General features: G+C 37.3%; 1 protein-coding gene across 4 annotated transcripts; it reads right to left on the bottom strand.

Annotated features, from left to right (window-relative positions):
• Positions 1-2,194: 2,194 nt before the first annotated feature.
• Positions 2,195-18,873, bottom strand: LOC566710 (uncharacterized). 4 transcript variants are annotated; one of them, XM_068216546.2, is made up of 4 exons: positions 18,804-18,873; positions 17,761-17,870; positions 14,677-15,675; positions 2,206-3,105 (listed from the first exon to the last, which is right to left on the bottom strand). In XM_068216546.2, exons 1-4 carry the CDS (start codon positions 18,851-18,853, stop codon positions 2,546-2,548), a joined length of 1,719 nt encoding a protein of 572 aa, XP_068072647.2. In that variant the 5' UTR covers positions 18,854-18,873; the 3' UTR covers positions 2,206-2,545. The 4 variants fall into 4 exon arrangements, with proteins under 4 accessions (XP_073793006.1, XP_068072647.2, XP_073793007.1 ...); XM_073936906.1 differs by lacking the exons at positions 14,677-15,675; positions 17,761-17,870; positions 18,804-18,873 and adding exons at positions 8,281-8,390; positions 9,671-9,723 and having other exon boundaries at positions 2,229-2,473; positions 2,539-3,279; XM_073936905.1 differs by lacking the exons at positions 14,677-15,675; positions 17,761-17,870; positions 18,804-18,873 and adding exons at positions 8,281-8,390; positions 9,671-9,723 and having other exon boundaries at positions 2,195-3,279.
• Between the last annotated feature and the right edge of the window lie 509 nt (positions 18,874-19,382).

Genomic DNA, 19,382 nt, shown 5'->3' with positions numbered 1-19,382 from the left:
GACATATTAAGTTATAGACCGACTGCAATAACTCACACACCTCTTACCCTAAACACATCCAAACTGTGTTTCCTACAAAAACACAAAGCAGGTTGTGTTTCACAGCTGTCTTTTTTTTTTTTCGCTCGATATTATGAGCACTGCTCAATTTAAGCCCTCGCAATAATAATCATACTAATAGCAATAATATTTGCCTCCATTTCATGCTACAAATATTTGAAATTACATATTAACAGAACAAAACCGAGATATGATCACAAACTGAGCACTTACGATCAATATACTTCACCCGCAGCTGTTTTTCAGTCATTTATATCGCCCATGTCCATGTCAGAGCTACAATTCACTGTTGTTTTTGTCGGTCTTTTGAAGACTGGTCATTGGTGACGATGCTATAAGGGGTTAGTGTCTGTTTTTATATTTGTTGTCGGATTAATAATTGCTGGTAGGGGAAAATTTATTTGTTCAGTTCTGCTATTTATACTTTGATTAACTTAACTGCAAATTAGAATAGAAACTGTATAAAATGCACACAAACATGCTGACAGTAATAGGCACTGTACATTGTTATGTCAATGATGCTAATATTCGGCACAAATCCATCAGTGTCGCCATTCTCGTCGGTTAGTAACGCTATATTTCATTGCACAACAATAGTCTATCAGGCGTTCTGGCTTAAAAAAAAAGAGAAATCACGGTTTAATTAATTATTATTAGATTATTTTTTAATTTCACCTCTCATGCTGTGCATGAAGTAAGCTGTTGAATGGTCAGCGTATGAGGCAGCTAGGCTAACCTAGCTTCAATTTAAATATTCAAAATATATATACAAAATTAGCGCGTTAATGCATGTGATTACTTTGAAATATTTAACGTGTTAAAAAAAATAACGCAGTTGCAGTTTCTTTTTATTTGTGTTGTGGCCGTTGGTGTTCAGGGACGGCGCGTGCATAGAGGCGACCTAGGCAGCTGCCCTGGGCAGCAGAAAAGTGAGCGAACCCCCCGGTCTTCACTTTCATCCGCTACAAACCCCACCCCCCCTCACCTCACGGCCCTACTTTCAATCGCGAACCAGCATATTTTCATTCCGGATGTTTTAATGGATGTTGATACCGCATGGCGAACGGAAAGAAAAACCTCCGCATTTCAGGACTCGCGTGATCCTTTAAGGTAATCAAAAATCACTGCTTACATGGTCGACTCTTAATCAGTATTATCCCAATCATAAAAGCGGAGCACTGAGTACATTCACATGGACACCAATAAAAGCGGCAGATGACCTCTCTACCTTTAAGCTGCTTCCATGAGCCTTCACATTTCATAAGTTTGGCGTGTTTCCCCCCTACACGCAACTCTTGTAAAGCGTCTGCTTCATGTTGGTGTGTTAGAATCCTTAATGTAAAAGACAGCCGTACTTTAGAATGCTCAGTTTAAGCAAATTTGATGAACGCGATCGTGCGTGTTGATAAATCTGAAGTGTTCCCTCGATCACAGCATGCGCTGTACTGCGTGTCTGTGTGTGTGTTTGTAATTCACTTAGAATCCAACATGGAAATCAGTTTTGTTTGTTATTGGCATGGATTGTTTTGAAATTTAAATGGCACTTACATGCCTATGTTTTTATTTCTGTAATAAATATGGCGTTTTGTGACTAATCATGATTAATTACAAAAAATTTTTGATTAATTACGTAATTTTTTAAAATAATTTGACAGCCCTAATATATATATATATATATATATATATATATATATATATATATATATATATATATATATATATATATATATATGGCGACGCAGTGAGGCAGTAGGTAGTGCTGTCACCACACAGCAAGAAGGTCACTGGTTTGAGCCTCGGCTGGGTCAGTAGGCAATTCTGTGGAGAGTTTGCTATGTTCTCCCCGTGTTTGCGTGGGTTGCCTTCGGAAGCTCTGGTTTCCCCCACAAGTCCAATGACAAGCGGTACAGGTGAATTGGGTAAGCTAAAACTGTCTGTAGTGTATGAGTGTGAATGGATGTTTCCCAGTGCAAGGTTGCAGCTGGAAGGTCATCCGCCGTTTAAAAAATTAGCTGGACAAGTTGGCAGTTCATTCTGCGGTGGGACTAAGCTGAAAATAAAATAAATGATTGTATATATATATATATATATATATATATATATATATATATATATATATATATATATATATATATTTTTTTTTTTTTTTTTTTTTTTTTTTTTTTTTTACATCGCAAAATTGTCCACAAATTTCTGGGAATTGCCAGAAAATCTGTCATTTTTTTATCGCAAAACAATTGTGAAAAACTAGGGGGTCTGATAAGGTTTCTCTCTAGTGTGCATCTTCTTGTGTTTTCTCAAACCTCCAGCTGTAATAAAAGTCTTCTCACAATCAAAGCACACGACATCTCTCACACTCATGTATCTTCTTATGTTGTCTTGAACTTGACTGTTGTGTAAAACTCTTTCCACACTCAGTACATGAAAAAAGGCGTCTTGTTTGTATGAACTCTAGGATGATCCTTCAGTTTTAAAGGCCAGAAATTCAGCATTGATCACATGTGTGGTTTGTGGTTTTATGAATCAGCAGGTGTCGTTGAAGGTTTGGTGTATGTCTGAAGCTCTTCCCACACTTAGTACACATGTACGGTTTCTCTCCAGTGTGAATCCTCTCATGTACTTTCAGTATTTGTATCTGACGGAAGCTCTTGTCGCAGTGTGAACACTCGTACGGTTTCTCTCCGGTGTGAATCCTCTGGTGATTTTTCAATCCTCCAGCTCTGATGAAACTCTTCCCACACTCAAGGCACACATGCTCTTTCACACCGGTGTGGATCTTCTGATGTGCTATTAAATTTGAGCAATTACTAAAACTGTTCCCGCACTCAGAACATGAATAAGGCTTCTCGTTTGTGTGAAGTCTAAGATGGTTCTTCAGACCTGCAGGCCTTAGAAACGTTTTGCCGCATTGATCGCATTTGTGTGTTTTCTCTCCAGTGTGGAGCAGCATGTGTCTTTGCAGGTTTCCTGAATCATTGAAACTCTTGTCGCAGTGGGAACACTTGTGTGGTTTCTCTCCAGTGTGAATCCTCATATGAAGCTTGAGTCTGCATTGGTGCTTGAAAGTCTTTCCACACTGGGTGCAGATGAAACCGTTTACGGCTGTTGTTTCCATTGAAAAACTATCTTCAGTCTCTGATTGAGTTTCCTCTTCACTCTTGACATGATGTTTCTCCTCATCTTCACTCAGTTCTTCACTCTCCTCCTTCACTATTACATCTATAAAAAAAATGAACAAGTCACATTTTAATACAGCATATATTAAAAAGTGTGTAGCAATGTAAAATTTAATATAGTTTATTTTAGTTTTTTTTTTTTTTTTTAGAAATTCTTCATCAGTAAGGCTGCAAAAATATATTTAAACTCTATCACTCTCCTTCATATCAATGATTGTCGCATAAGTTGGTCCAGCACATTTCCCTAGTGGTCTCACACTACTAGGGGTGTAACGGATCATGGTTGATCTAGAGCCGGGGTTTTCAAAGTGTGAGGCGCGCCTCCCCTGGGGGGCGCCAGAGCATGTCAGGGGAGGCGCGGGAAAAAATATTATAGAATAAAAATATAATTATTAAGTTTAATTAATATATGTATTTTTTATTATATTTAAACGTTTTAATTAAACAAAGCTAAAAAAAATAATACGTCAAAAATAAGAAAACCTTTATTACCCAGAAGGCCATAGCTGTGAATTCGCTTCTGTTTGGCAAGCCCGCCAATACAGGTATATGCCTGCTAGTACAATGGATCGGTTTCTGAGACCCCCCCGATTCAAAGCCTTCAAGTTCAGGGCTTAAACCCAAAAGACGACGATATGATGATCAGTATTTGAGTTTAGGATTTACGTGGACAGGACCAGCTGATGAACCACGACCTTTATGTGTGGTTTGTCAAGATATTTTGGCTAATGACAGCATGAGACCCGCTAAACTTCGACTGTTTTGACTGGGGTGGACAGTTCTTGGATCTGTTCTATTCATATTGAACCATCATCCTCGTTTTAAAAACGTTATATTAAAATACTTGTTACTCTGTAAATTATTGCACTTTCATGCAAATGATGATAAAAGTGAGTTAACAGTCTGACATCTGTCTGTCTTTATATTTATACTGTGTGTGTGTGTATATATATGTATATGTATATGTATGTATGTGTGTGTGTGTGTGTGTGTGTGTGCGTGTTTGGGAGGAGGGGGGCGCCAATGGATAAGTTGTGTCAAAAGGGAGGCCCACTGTCTTAGACTTTGAAAAACCCTCATCTAGAGCTGCAATTAATCGTTAAAAGATGTCGATCTCGATTTCACCCCTTAGACGATCTTAATCCAGCATTTCTACGATTCTGCAAATCATATTTTCAAGTTCAGGAGAGAAGAAAAGGCGGCCGGTCGAGTCTTTTCAGTGTTTCACATACGTTGCTCAGTGACAGTGACACCTCCAAATGATGTTGAATGAGTCAGATACTGTATTTATAAGGTATAATTCACCTAAAAATGTCATTTTTGTCTACATATAATGATGTTTTCGTGGCCGGGAAATCACATGTAACGTGAGCTGATGACCTTGAGCTGTTATCACAGAGTGCGCTCGCGCTCTACTTAATCATAGATGCGCGCGTGTCTACGTTAGTGAACAGAACCTGCATATGTTGCAAGTAACAGGTAATACAGTTGTAAATAATATTCAGTTAGTGGCACAGAGTGATCGTTTGGGAGCCGTGCGCGAAGTATGAACAAGCTTAGCAGTCAAAATGAAACCGAAAGTGTGCACTTCATTTAAATGATCATATCGCATTTTAGAGTTATGATTGCTTCAAGCATTTGATATGTTTTTCTTTCATAGCGAACACACAGTTGTGCATGAAACTAAACGTTTACAGTGTCAGTATAACTACTCTAGCCTATATATTGTTGAGTATAATCTGATAATGGCAAATGTGTGATGTTACCAGTGAATAAAATTGTCTAATATGACAGATTGCAAGCATATATCTCAAACATAATAATTCAACATCAGAATTATTATAAGTAGAATAGAATCATTTTTAGAAACCAGTAGACCTACACATAATATTATTATCGAGGTTGTGCCATATGTTTGTTTTTACCATACCTTTATTTTACATCTACAGAATCGTGAGAAAATCGTGATCTTTATTTTAAGCAAAAAAAACGTGATTCTTATTTTAGCCAGAATCGTGCAGCTCTAGGTTGATCCATGATCTGTACAGATCACAACCCACAGTTTGGAATCGCACGTGAGTCACGATAGGGTTGTCACGATACCAGTAATTCATGTTACGATACTATACCAACTGAAGCATCATGATACCAAGTAGTATTGCGATACTGTAATTCATAACTCAAATCTACGAAATAAAGAAAATTGGCAGAATTACTTTATTTTAAATGTTATAATAGGCCCACTTGAATTCAATTCATAATTCCCTTATTATTGAAACAAGTATTTGCACCTCACTTCACCTAATGTATGTTCCTTTTGTTTCTTTAGATAACTGACCAACAAAAAAATATATACATTATGGGCTCTATTTTGATGATCCATGCGCAAAGTCCAAAACGCAGGGCGCAAACGCAATAAGGGCGTGTCAGAATCCACTTTTGCTAATATAAGGACGGAAAAATCTGCTTTGCGCCGTGGTGCATGGTCTAAAGGCTGATTTATACTTCTGCGTCAAATGCCGGCGTATGCTACGGCGCTGACGCATAGCTCTTCGCCTTGGCCGTCGGCGTCACTGACGTGCACCTCTCAAAAATTGTAACTACATGTCGCAACAACGCGTAGCGCTAGCTCTGTGATTGATTGGCTTGGAAGCGCTGATGAGTCGGGGCGGGACCGAGAGCCACACGAATGGCAAGAGCCTGATCGAGCGATTATTTATAAGTGTGGAGTACCGTGAAGCAGCTCAGGATGGAAAGTTTTGTTTTGTGTTTACCTCATAGTTAAAGTTGTTGCACATCTGCCGGTTCCTGCCTTAAAATGAGCGAGTTTGAGCCACTTGTACATCCCGGAAGTGTTCAGGAAACGCAAAACAGAAGCGAAGAAACTCGACACATAGGAACATTTACACCTCACTGCCAACTAGCGTTTCGGAAGTGTTAATGCAGAACGACAGAGACAGCGCGCAGAAGTATAAATGCACAGCTGCGCGCGTTGTATGCGCCGTGGGTTACGCCGGTCACTTGACGCAGAAGTATAAATCAGGCTTAACAGGGTTGAGCTTATTCTCTTAATTAGTTATAGGTGTGTTTTGAGAATAAACCAATCAGAGTTTCATCTTCCATTCCCTTTAAGAGCCAGTTGTGTCGCTCCATGATGCATTTGCTATTTACATGGCGACTTTGTAAGTGGAAAAACTGAGCGCTTCACCAGCGAGAAAACAGTTAAACAGAGCATCTGCAGCGCGAGAATGAGAGACGAGCCTCCTCATGCTTAACTTTCACTTTCACTCTCGTGGATAAGGAAACGTGCCTTACACACAGATATCCATTAGCCTATAAATAATTAATTTCATTTGTTAAGCACAAAGATCTGTGTCAAAACTATTTCTAAATTCAGTTCTAATGTCCAGCAAACTAATAAATGAACAATAATAACGAAGTGTGCTCAAACATCTGAGTTACATACAAACACACATGCTGTGCCCCATATGGTCTGAAACCTGACAGGAGGACAAATCTAATCTTGTTTTTAATAAAACAAATATACATATGCATATAATAAATAATACTGCTAATAATAATAACATTATACAAAAGCAAATTGTCATGAATAAACTGAAAAAGCCTCCCGAGATGAAAAAAGCATGGAGCCTGTGGTTTTTATATTGATGTAGGCTAGAAAATAATATTTTTGTAATATTTTAATCCTTTCTTTTTTATTTGTAAAGATATTTGTGTATTGCTCTACATCCTGTGTGTATTAAGCAGTCTGTAAGCGAAGCGCACAACTAACATGCTCTGTGCTGGACTTCAGACCAGGGTTCCGTTCTTCGTACCTCGCTTAAATGATCTAAGATTATTTGGCAGATCCTGGATCTGTTAATCTTGATAACTGATCTCTCGCTAATTTGGTTCTTCAAACAAGTTCGCGAATTATATTAGAATGTCTGGATGAACTGATCTGAGATCGCTGCGTGTGTTGTGAAGGACAGATCAATCGATCCTCGAAATCATGATCAGCAATGCAGTGATTGGCTGACGGCACAGCAGCGTAATGACATCATCTGATTAATATTCAATTATCCATGTGAGCAAAATTACATCAAATTAGCAGTAAACGGCTTGTTAAATATGACACGCAAGAACTTTCCACATTTGTTGTGAGCTGCAGGCTTTACACTTTCATTTGTCAAGACAAGAGTATTCATCATGTATTTCAATGCAATTAATATTAAGTTCTACATTTAGAAAAGATTTTCTTTATTATTGTAGCCGTTTTTTAATCGGTGTAAAGAATAACAGGTTGTTTACAAAAGCATTTTCATATTGGTAAAGGCGTCTGCAACTTTTGTGAAGCTTCAAATCACTATTAACTATCAAAACATGTTCATGACTGCTGACATGTATTATTGCTTTAAAAAAAGTCACATATTGTGCTTTTCTATTATACACAATTTGTACTAAAGCGATCTAAAAAGTTAATATCAATAAGTTTTCTCTTTGCACCAGGTGGCAGTCTTTGTACTTTCATTTCGAGAGTGCAGATTGTATAGCCTACGTTTTATTAATATGTATAACTTTATTTATTTTATTAATGACTATAACTTTATATATATAGTTAAAAAATATGTACCATTTTCCCAAGTGTATATAACTACTACTGTAAGAAAATATCAGAATTCGGAACATACGTTCTGTATTATCTTTGCTTGAACTGAGCCGATCTAATCCTGTTTATATGAATTGAACCTGCTCCCAATCAGGTTTGACCTAGCAGAACTGTTGCCATGACAACAATTATCGGATCAGCTTTAAAGAACGAAACGATCCTGGATCGTGTCAAATCGTCAATATCCAAATCCAGCTAACTGAGTAATCCACGTACGAAGAACGGACCCCTGGAGATTGGTCAGTTTTACTGCGGTCAGTGAGTGTTCATTTTTCTCCAGTTATGATCAATACAGCAGCAGTGAAGACAGATGTCAGATTAACAACTTCACTGTTGTTCAGCCTCATTATTGAAGAGAATTGAATAAACACAAACCTATTAGTTCTTCAGTCTCTTCCTGTTTAATTCTGCAGGGTTCTGGATCACTCATCTTCTCACTGTCCTTCAATAAACTCTGTCTTGGTCTTTCACTGATGGCGGCAGAGCTTCAGGAGAACAAACAGAGAAATCTGATTCATTTACACTGTTTGAGGAAATAAACACATTATGATGGTGTGTAATTTGCTCAAGAGTTGACACCAACAATAAACATGGGTTGCAGCTGGAAAGGCATGAGCTGCGTAAAACAAATGACCTTTGCTGTTATACTTGTGTCTACTGATATCAGCCTTTATCCTTTTTGTTTGTACGTTTATTAAAACCAATAAACATTAAAAAATAATTAAAGAAGTGAAATTGTCAAATGTAACACTAAAAGAATTTATTATTTTCTCCATCAGCAAGCAATACTGCACATCTACACCTTATCTAAAAATTAAACTTTAAAGTTTTAATCATATCTATAGACCATTTCAATGTGGCCATGTCATTGGCACATGAACGTTTCCTGCTTGTTATCAAACTATTTCATAACTGTAACAAGAGGCAATTCAATCATGACCTAACTTTAAAACAGCTATCATAACATCATTTATCAATATGTGGCTCTTTTTGGATTCTCAGAAGCTATAAAAACTAAAAATGTAAAGCAGGAAACACGCTGGGACCATTGCTTTTGTTTACGTCCCTCAAAATGGTGAATATTATGAAAATATGTACAGTGATATGTTTATAATTTGTCTGATTACACAAGCAAATTGTACTTTTATACAAAATAAAAATGTTTTATGTTAAAAAAAAGTTGACACCAATGAAATTAACTTAATGTGGGAATAAGTAGATCTGAATACTGATGAGCCTCAAACTAGAAACACTCATTAAACAGGAGCAGCAGCAGATCAGCTCATTTTACACTTATTAAACTCACTCACACTCAATTTTAACTCATCGCTATTGTAATTGACTAATTAACACAAATATTTTTACACATATCAATATCTATAGTATTTAAAATAATAAAGTAATTAGCTTGTTAGCACTAGCACATCTACAGAACTGAGAAATCACAAAAACCTCAAAACCTAAAAAATAAAGCGCACCACAAACTATTATTTTAATGTTTTCTGCATCAAACTTTATATATCTGGCACAGCAGATTCACGATATTTCAATTAACAGATCATAATTAGCAAACAAAGTGAAACACCAACACATTCACTCATATCTTCCTCTCATAGCTCCTCTCTGCCTGCTGTATTGTTTTGGTCAGCAGACACACAGATAGAGGTGAACTCAATGCAGAAACTAGTCGCAGATTGTCGCTTTAATAAACTGTAAAGTGTGTTTTATTGTTGTGTAAACACGAGAAAAAGCGTCAACGACTCACCTCAGCTCTGAAGACTCGACGCTGAATGAACGCGTCAGTGCTGACGTCATCACGGCGAGACGGGAACAACGGCAAATCAACAAAAACGCGCCAAAATACACTGAAATTAATACGATCTGTGAAATCAATTTTTTATAAATATAGATTTGTATATTATACAGGGCAATCAGTGCTGTTTATAAGATTTTTTTAATTATTGTTTTAATTGGGAGAATATGTACCATTACAGAATGTTTGTAAATATTTAAAAAGATCCTCTACATTTTACTTATGCAAAAAAAAAACTAATTAAAAACAAAATTTGTCCTTCTATAATTATTGAGTACAAGTGATTAAATGTCTACTCACACTATACAGAGTTTATATTTTAACCATTATCTGAATTGTCAGAAAAAAAACTTAGTTACATTTACAGAAGGAAAAAGAAAAAGAGAACAAAATATATACATAAATTCAAATAAAATAGATCACAGTGTGTAAACAAAAACAATACCTGTTTTTGAGTAGTGCAATCTAAGTAGAATTTTGAATTGGATAAGGTGGTGTCTGAAGTTTATGGATCAACTATGAATTTCTTCCAGACCTGTTAAAAAAAAAGATTCTAACGCCCCATTCACACAGGGCGTCAGCGTCAATGCTTCCCATTCACTTTGAATGGGTGTTGTCGGGTGTTGCCGAACTGCATTGTGGATCCGTCAGCGCCATTTCAGAGGCGTTGCTCGCTGCAGAAGTTGGGACTAGCTCAACTTTTCAAGCACCGACAGAAGCGTCAGCCAATCAGATCGCTGTATGCAAATACACCAGCTAGACAGTGGCCTATTGCTGACTGAATTTCATTGGCTGACGGTTCTATGACGATCGCTTCAGCCCCAACTTCAGACACGCCTTCAGTCAAGCGTTGAAGCTGAAGCCCCGTTTGAATGGGGCGCAAGTGCTTTTATTTTGAAATTGTGCATAAACCTGCCTCTACCGTATTATGCAGTTTATGAGTGGCCAGTTTTTTATGGCACTAAAGTGGAAGTGAAGCCGTCAGTCAAGCTTACGTTATTTTGTAAATTATGTTCTACTTTAATGAAAATACATTACATTTTCTAAAACAATAGCTTTTAGCACAAGGGCACCACCATCTTGGAATATCGCTGTGTCTGACAGCACGGGGTTGGTTATGTTCCCTCAGCTAAACAGATACAGTGGTAGTAAACCAATGAACTCAGAGGCTGGACAGCCTAAATTAACCCAATGCATGAAATTGTGGGTTTGGAGCTGGTGCAAACACAAACATCAGATGTGTGTCTAATATAAACAAATATATTTGTTCTATTTTTCTTTTGCCCCCATCTGGAATTCAACAAGGTCTGATACCAACTTAATGGGGGCAGAAACTTTAACTTTTTACTATAATAGCTGCTTACAATTGTTCATGTTTAAACTAAAATCGGTGCGTTAAGGTAGCGCTTTTACATCCGAATACATGTTAAGAGGCTGAGTTGATTGACTTGAAATGACAACATGTCTTAACATAATCCACACAGACGTGACTTAGTAATGCGTGAAGTCAATGGTGGAGGGGCGGGACAAACACACCGACCACTGACTGAAAAACAAAGTAGATGTTGATATTATTGGTGACCACATTTTTTATTCAAAAATATTTTTCAAAAAGAGATATCGAACTGAACTGCCATACTCTGCCATTCAATACAAAAAATATAAATAAATAAATAAATAAATAACAAAACATTAAATATAAGACACCACATCTCTCATGCTATCCCCTTTCCCCAAACCATATCTTAAGATGAAAAAGAAGATTACAAAATATTCATAAACACTCAAGATTGGTTAAACCAGGAGGATCAAACTCATTAGCCCCTTTCACACATACAGACCTTTCCGGAAAATTGCCAGGTTGCATGCGTGAACAGGTCCTTTTTGAAAATACCGGTAAATTCGTTCTGGCTATTTTCCGGAAAGAGAAGTTGTAACATTACCGGCAATTTGCCGGAATGCTGCGCTGTGTAAATGCAGAAGCAAGATTGCCGTAATAAGCGTGTGCACGTCTAGAACGTGCTGACGTGAGACGTCTGCTTTAGCCAATCACAACAGTCTGACGCATTCACGTCCGCGCGGTTTGTGAGAATAAAAGCCTTTGAATATTTTTCCAGACACATTTAGCTGCTAGAAGATAGTCAGATCACGTTTATATGTTCTTCTTAATGCCAACTGTGTAAATAATTATCGATGAGATGCTTATGATAAGCCGTTGTTTGTTTACCTTCAAGCTTTGCATGTGCCTGTGAAACGACTGTGAGCGCCTGCACATGCACATATTCACAATACTGATCATCCACAGAGTTTGTAATTTAGTAAAATGTTTACAAATACAAGCGCAGCCGTTTAAAGCTCATTTGTGGTGAATGATGTCAGAATTTACCGGTATTTTGGAATGGATGTGTGAATGCTCTTTTCCGGAAAATTTCCGTAACGTCCTCGCCTGTGTGAACAGCGCTTTTTTGAAAATACCGGTAAAGTCTTTCCGGAAATTTTCCAGATATTTACCGGTATCACTGTGTGAAAGGGGCTATTGTCTGGAGGGTTAAGTTCCAACCCAACTCCAACATACTTATCTGTAGATTTTAAACAAGCCTAAAGAACTCAATCAGTTTGATCAGGTGTGTTTAATCAGGGTTGGTACTAAACTATGCAGAGCTGCGGCTCTCCAGGAGCCCTGTGTGTTAAACTGACAGGAATTTGTGCTACTGCCATGGTTTGCAAATCATAGTGACCAAATAGTCTCAGATAGAAAAATCAGCGAGCCACCAAAATGTCTCAAGCGCCCACCAACTGGACATTTTGAGAACAGCGCCTGAGATTTTAAAGCTGGATAAAAACATTTTAGTGGACTTTGGCTGGACTTATTTAACTCAGTGGGTCCTATCATACACCCGGTGCATCAGACACAATTTTTTGCTATTTTCAGACCAATGCAGCTCTAATTTTCACATTTTTTGTGTGAAAAAAAGTGCGCTAAAGTACTGTAGAAAAGGCTGTGATGTGTATACATGGAACAATAGCGCCCTCTTGTGACTTTACTAAGTATTACACTCATGACGCACCTTCCCCTTTAAATTATCCCTTTAATAGTTAAAGAGGAAACAGTTCAGAGCACGGACAGACTTCGCTAGCATCACGTTGTTATTGCCGAGTGCGTTCAAATACAAGTGAGTGCCCATTTAAAGTGTTATTTGAAGTGTTATTTATCATTTATATAGCACAATGTTTAGCTGTCTATGCCTACGTTCAGTATAATCACTGATTACTGGTTATAATCATATAAGTGTGTCACGGGCGTCGAGTATTGCATCATCCATCGGCTCGCTAATGAATACTTATGTGAGATAAGTAAAAGGGAATATTTGGGTATAATATTGTTAACTGTTTGTCACTTTGAGTATTTACATATTGTTACTTTATGTTATAAGTGATATTTATGGTGAGAGTTAAACCATAATGACTGATTCTCTCAAGTTTACATGTTAGTGTATATAATGCCAATTCACAAGTGTTATTCAATGTCATACATGTCTGAATATATCAGTATGTTGTTATTATGCTGCCTTATATTATAATATCTGACTAAGAAATATTTATGTGTAGCATATTGTCATTATATTATTGTTTCTGTTCAGCACTAATAGATATTTGTTATTTCTGTTCATTTAGAACCACTCATATTAAGCTACACTTCAAGGCATTGTGCTACTCTGCTGTACTTCCAAATCCAAGGACTGTAAACTCTCAACCAGTATCTGTTTATTAAAGTGTTCTTCGTCTCTGACAGGACGACTTATGTCTGCTCAATTTCCACCAGCACCCACACTAGTCTACCTTACAAGTAGATTGTTGGTGCATTGCTATTTTGAGGCAACTGAAATAGACAGTGCCATTGAAAGCTGCTCTAAAATCAATAGCTTAGAGTTTTTGTAATTTAAAGATAGTGTTAGTTATGCACCTATGTGGTCCGAAACACAGGAACACATTGCTTATTACACACAGAAATACACAAATATCTTTACATATGAAAACAATTTAAGGATTAAAATGTTTCTACATAAATGTAATAACTACTACTTCCATGACTTCTCCACCTCGGGGGGCTTTGGAATGCGGCTCTGTTGTAGTCAGTTTATTCGACACAATTTGCTTTTGTATAATGTTAGTATCAGGTGTAGTGTTTATTATATGCAGACTTATATTTGTTTTAACAAAAACAAGTTTAGATTTGTCCACCTGTCAGGTTTAAGAGACGTCTGCATGACCATATGGGCATAAGAACAGGACGTGTGTTTGGATAGAACTCAGTTTTTGACCACACTTCCTTATTATTGTTCATTTATCTGTTTGCTGGAAATTAGAATTGAATTTAGAAATAGTTTTGAAGCAAATCTTTGCGCTTAAACAAAATTAAATTTGTTTGATAATGGATGTCTTTAATGGAGTGAGTTTCCACCGTTTCCTTACTCCAAAGTAAAGAAGTGAAAGAGGCTGAATGGAGGCTCGTTCTTTATCCTCGCGCTGCAGATTTTCTGTTTAACATTTTTTTCTCTAGTGAAGCGTTCAGTTTTACTAAGTCGCCAAATAAATAGCAAATGCACCATCGAGCGTTGCAACTGACTCTCAAAGAGAATGGGATGATATTCTGACTGGTTTAATGCATGTTATGCTTAAAACACACCCAGAACTCTTTGAGAGAATAAGCTCAACCCTGTTAGACCATGCGCCACGGTGCAGAGCGTATTTTTCTGTCCTTAAAATACCAAAAGTGGATTCGGACACGGCCTTAATGCTTTTGCGCTATGCGCTTTAGAATTCGCCGCCTACATTATTAAAATAGAGCTCAATGTCCAGCAGCCAATCAATGATGACCTCATAACATTCTAGCCACACCCTAACAACCAGGTACAGCACCCTAGGATGTGATTAGCTGTGAATCCTCATGTGCTTATTAAGGTGTGTTGATCGCGTGAAACCCTTCCAACACTGAGTACATGTGAACGGTTTCTCTCCAGTGTGAGTCCTCTCATGTGCTTTCAGATGTCCTGAATATCTGAATGTTTTGCCGCAGTGTGAACACACAAAGGGTCTCTCTCCAGTGTGAATCCTCTGATGCTGTTTTAAGTCTCCTAACGTGATAAAAGTCTTCTTGCAGTCAAAGCACACGAACTCTCTCAGACCAGCGTGGATCTTCTGATGTAGTCTTAAAGTTGACTGCGTTGTAAAACTCTTTCCGCACAAAGTACACAAATAGTTCTTCTCCTTTGTATGAACTCTAAGATGGATCTTCAAGTCTAAAGGTCTTAAGAATGTCTTGCTGCATTGCTCACATTGGTGTGTTTTCTCTCCAGTGTGGATCAGATTGTGTCGATTAAGAGATGTTGAGTGTCTGAAGCTCTTCCCACAGTGAGTACATGTGTACGGTTTCTCTCCTGTGTGAATCATCTGGTGTGCTTTCAATGGTTGTATCCGACTGAATGTCTTGTTGCAGTGTGAACACACGTAGGGTTTCTCTCCGGTGTGAATCCTCTGGTGCTGTTTCAATTCTGGAGCTCTAATAAACGTCTTCTTACACGCAAAGCACACAAACTCTTTCACACCAGTGTGGATCTTCTCATGTAGTTTCAGACCTGACTGCTGTGTAAAGCTCTTCCCACACTCAGAACATGAATACGGCTTTTCTTTTGTATGAACTCGAAGATGCTTCGTCAGCTCTGAAGGCCTCAAAAACGTTTTGTTGCACTGATCACATCTGTGAGGTTTCTCTCCGGTGTGGATCCTCATGTGAAGGTTGAGAGTGTATTTGCAGCTTAAACTCTTTCCACACTGAGTGCAGGTGAAATCATTTTCAGCTGTTGTTGTTTTTAATAAAAAAGTTTCAGTTTCACTTTTGACATGATGTTTCTCCTCATCGTCACTCAGTTCTTCACTCTCCTCCTTCACAATCACATCTGAAATGAATTAAATACATTACATTTTAAGAAGCTAGTTTTTAACAACACATGCTGCTCTGGGCTAGTTTTTAGAGAATTTGTCTGATTGGCTGAAATGTGTAATTGGTTAAATAAATTTGCACCCTGTATGATACATTTAAGGCTGTACTCACACTAGGCACCTTTGCCTTGAACTGAGCCTAGGCGTAAATATTTCCCCCTTCCAGACAACCCACACTAATATTAATAATAATAATAACACATTTTATTTAAAGCGCCTTTCAAGAAACCCAAGGTCAATTATTATATCTATTTCAAACACTTCCAGTAGAAATATCAAATCATCAATTTAGCGAATGGATTAAATTAATATCTTGACTTTTATGGCAAAAAAAGAACCCAAACACTGCAGTTAAAGGGTCACAAAACACATTTTTGAGCTGTTGACAGTCGTATAAGTACAGACAGGACAATCAACACCTACTGGAGCTGCGTCTTTTTTTAAAGGAGACGAGCAGCAAATCCGGATTCCACCATTACCAGATGAGAAAAGCTCTCGGGTAAAAAATGTTCCGTACAAATGGATTTCTGCCGCACTGATACACACGTGAGTTCAGCAGCGCTCGGTTTTTCAAAAGTAACCCACTAGGATTTTGGATAAGGGATTGGATCAAATCTTGAAAATGGGTTTTTCAAAAGAAAAAACGGATTACCTAATCGGATTAGATCACGTAATCCAATCTTGGTTTTGATCCGGATCAAACCTTTAGTTTGGGTTTTTCAGACCTTTTTTGTAGGATTTGGATCACTTTGATCCAAAAAACCTGGATTAAACTGATCCCATCAGAAAGGTGGATTTAGTGTGGATTTCATGCCTAAAATGTAATGAAAACTTAAAAAAAATATATTAAATAAAACTATTTTTGGATCATGCAGTATCTTACGAGAAATACTATTTATTCATAAGGTTTTAATTTTATTTATTCATCCGTTAGGCTATAGTGATTATAGGCTTTAACGTATTCAGCCTTTCAGTATAGGCCTACAGCAAAGAAGAAAGAGTTTGGCCTCATAAAATAATCCCCCAAACAGCTGTCAAATTTACCAAAAACAATAAAAAAAATTTCTGTCACTAATTAATATATATATATATATATATATATATATATATATATATATATATATATATATATATATATATATTTATCACAATGGAAAATATTTTTATTTTTGGAATATTTATTAGTGATGCATGCAATGATAACAGAATAACCAAAAATAAAAATAAAAATGCAAAGAATGGCAATGACTTTAGATTTCTCTTTCAACAATTGCAAAAAGAGACTGAAAGGGCAGAAGCACAGCTTCATCTGACAGAGAACAACTGACTCTGACCAAACTGCTGCAAACCAAGGTCACACTTGAGATCCGCCTCCTAAAGAATACACTCAGACAAGCTGCTCTCTCCACATCAGATGAGGAAGTCTGAAATCATTGTAGAGTTTTTGACTAAGTCTTTTTTTTTTTATTTACATTTAAATTTGAAACTTATTATAAATATCCTCAATGTACAGTGTTGTAGGTCTCAGATGAGCGGACTGCTGGAAGAGGATGGGGTGGGGTTTTTCTTGTTTTTATTAATTATTATTATTATTATTTTATTATTAAATTTTCTTAGTTTTCATTTCAAATAAAAATAAAGTTATATTGACCCCACACTGGCTATTCTACTTGTTGCTCTTTACACAGGCCTATCTTTATCTACATTGTGATTGAGCACTGGTAATCCAGATTTAGTGATCCTGAAAAATTCCTATCCGGATCAGATTGATCCAATCCGATGTTGCTTTGAAAAACTGGCTCAAAAAGTAAGCTGGATTACGTGATCACGGATCGCAAAAACAGGATTACTAAATCCGGATCAATTTGATCCGCATTAAACCTTTTGAAAAACCGGGCCCAGGAGATTGGTCAGTTTCACTGCGGTCAGTGAGTGTTCATTTTTCACCAGTTACGATCAATACAGCAGTGAAGACAGATGTCGGATTAACAACCTCACTGTTGTTCAGCCTTATTATTGGAGAGTAATGAATAAACACAAACCTATTAGTTCTTCAGTCTCTTCCTGTTTAATTCTGCAGGGTTCTGGATCACTCATCTTCTCACTGTCCTTCAATAAACTCTGTCTTTGTCTTTCACTGATGGCGGCGGAGCTTAAGGAGAATAAAAAGAGAAATCTAATTAATACAATATTTGATTGTGTTATTTGCTCAAGTCAGTTGACGCCAATGCAATTTCTTTAATGTGGAAATTTGTAGATCTGAATATTGAGGAGTCTCAAACTATAAACACTCATTGAACAGGCATTCAGGAGCAGCAGATATAGAGGTAAAGTTGGTTTTATATTCACACGTTCGGACTTTCCCCTTAATAATATATTTTCATAAAAGTATTATCTGCAACCTCTAATCATATTAGCAGCCGATGACTATCAAAGTACAATATTGTTCACAGTAAAATAAACAGTGCTAATATTGTTTTCAAGTCATACTTGCATGCTAAATACGACTGAATATTCAAAGTAACATGATAAACAATATAGAGACTTCTAAATGAACGAATGTGCGAATATAAAACCAACTTTACCTCAATGCAGCAGATGAGCTCATTTTACACTCAGTGTTTGCAGGATGACCTCATCACTATTGTAATTCATTGACAAAAATATTTTACATGTATCAATATCTAGTTTTAAGTATTCAGTTTTTATACCATTAACAGAATTAATTAGCACTAGCACATCTACAGAACTGAGAAATCACAAAAACCTAAAAGATAAAGAGCACCAAAAACTATTCATGTAATGTTTTCTGCATCAAACTTCATATATCTGACACAGCAGATTCACATTATTTCTCTTCACGGATCATACTTGCGATATTACAAATACAAATGTACCAATAAAGTAAAACTCGAGCTCATATTGTCCTCTCAGAGCTCCTCTCCGCCTGCTGTACTGTTTTGGTCAGCAGACACACAGATAGAGGTGAACTCAATGCAGAAACTAGTCGCAGATTGTCGCTTTAATAAACTGTAAAGTGTGTTTTATTGTTGTGTAAACACGAGAAAAAGCGTCAACGACTCACCTCAGCTCTGAAGACTCGACGCCGAATGAACGCGTCAGCGCTGACGTCATCACGTAGAGGCGGGCGCAACAGAGGATCAACAAAAACGCGCCCAAATATACAGCGGTAAAGTCCAGAGGGGTTTATAGCTGCGAATACTTCTTCAATATAGCATCATTTTTTTTGACACTGTACAACAATTGATATCTTTCATTACTGTGAGGGGTGGGTTTGAATTTTTTTAGATGGCCATGAAAAAGGTTTAATTCAATGTAAGGTGAAACTGGCCTGTGAAATCATTCATTTATTTTCTTTTCAGCTTGGTCCCTTTATTAATCTGGGGTCGCTACAGTTGAATGAACCACCAACTCATCCAGCATATGTTTTTACGCAGCGGATGCCCATTCAGCTGCAACACATAACTGGGAAACATCCATATACACTTATACACTACGGACAATTTACCTTACCCAATTCTCCTGTAGCGCATGTCTTTGGACTGTAGGGGAAATATAAGCACTCAGAGGAAACCCACACCAACACGGGGAGAACATGCAAACTACACACAGAAACGGCAACTGACCCAGCCGAGGCTCGAAC

This window comes from Danio rerio, chromosome 22 (genome assembly GCF_049306965.1).
Source record: "Danio rerio strain Tuebingen ecotype United States chromosome 22, GRCz12tu, whole genome shotgun sequence".
Lineage (NCBI taxonomy): Eukaryota > Metazoa > Chordata > Actinopteri > Cypriniformes > Danionidae > Danio > Danio rerio.
This window is presented reverse-complemented; position numbering and strand designations above follow the sequence as displayed.

Excerpts from the sequence above, each read along its gene's own strand:
- LOC566710 (XM_068216546.2), bottom strand. The coding sequence starts at position 18,853 with ATGACGTCAGCGCTGACGCGTTCATTCGGCGTCGAGTCTTCAGAGCTG. Across the intron at positions 17,871-18,803 it reads GTCGAGTCTTCAGAGCTGAG|CTCCGCCGCCATCAGTGAAA; the intron begins GTGAGTCGTTGA and ends ATTCTCCTTAAG. Across the intron at positions 3,106-14,676 it reads CACGCGATCAACACACCTTA|TCAAGCTTCATATGAGGATT; the intron begins ATAAGCACATGA and ends ACCAATGCAGAC.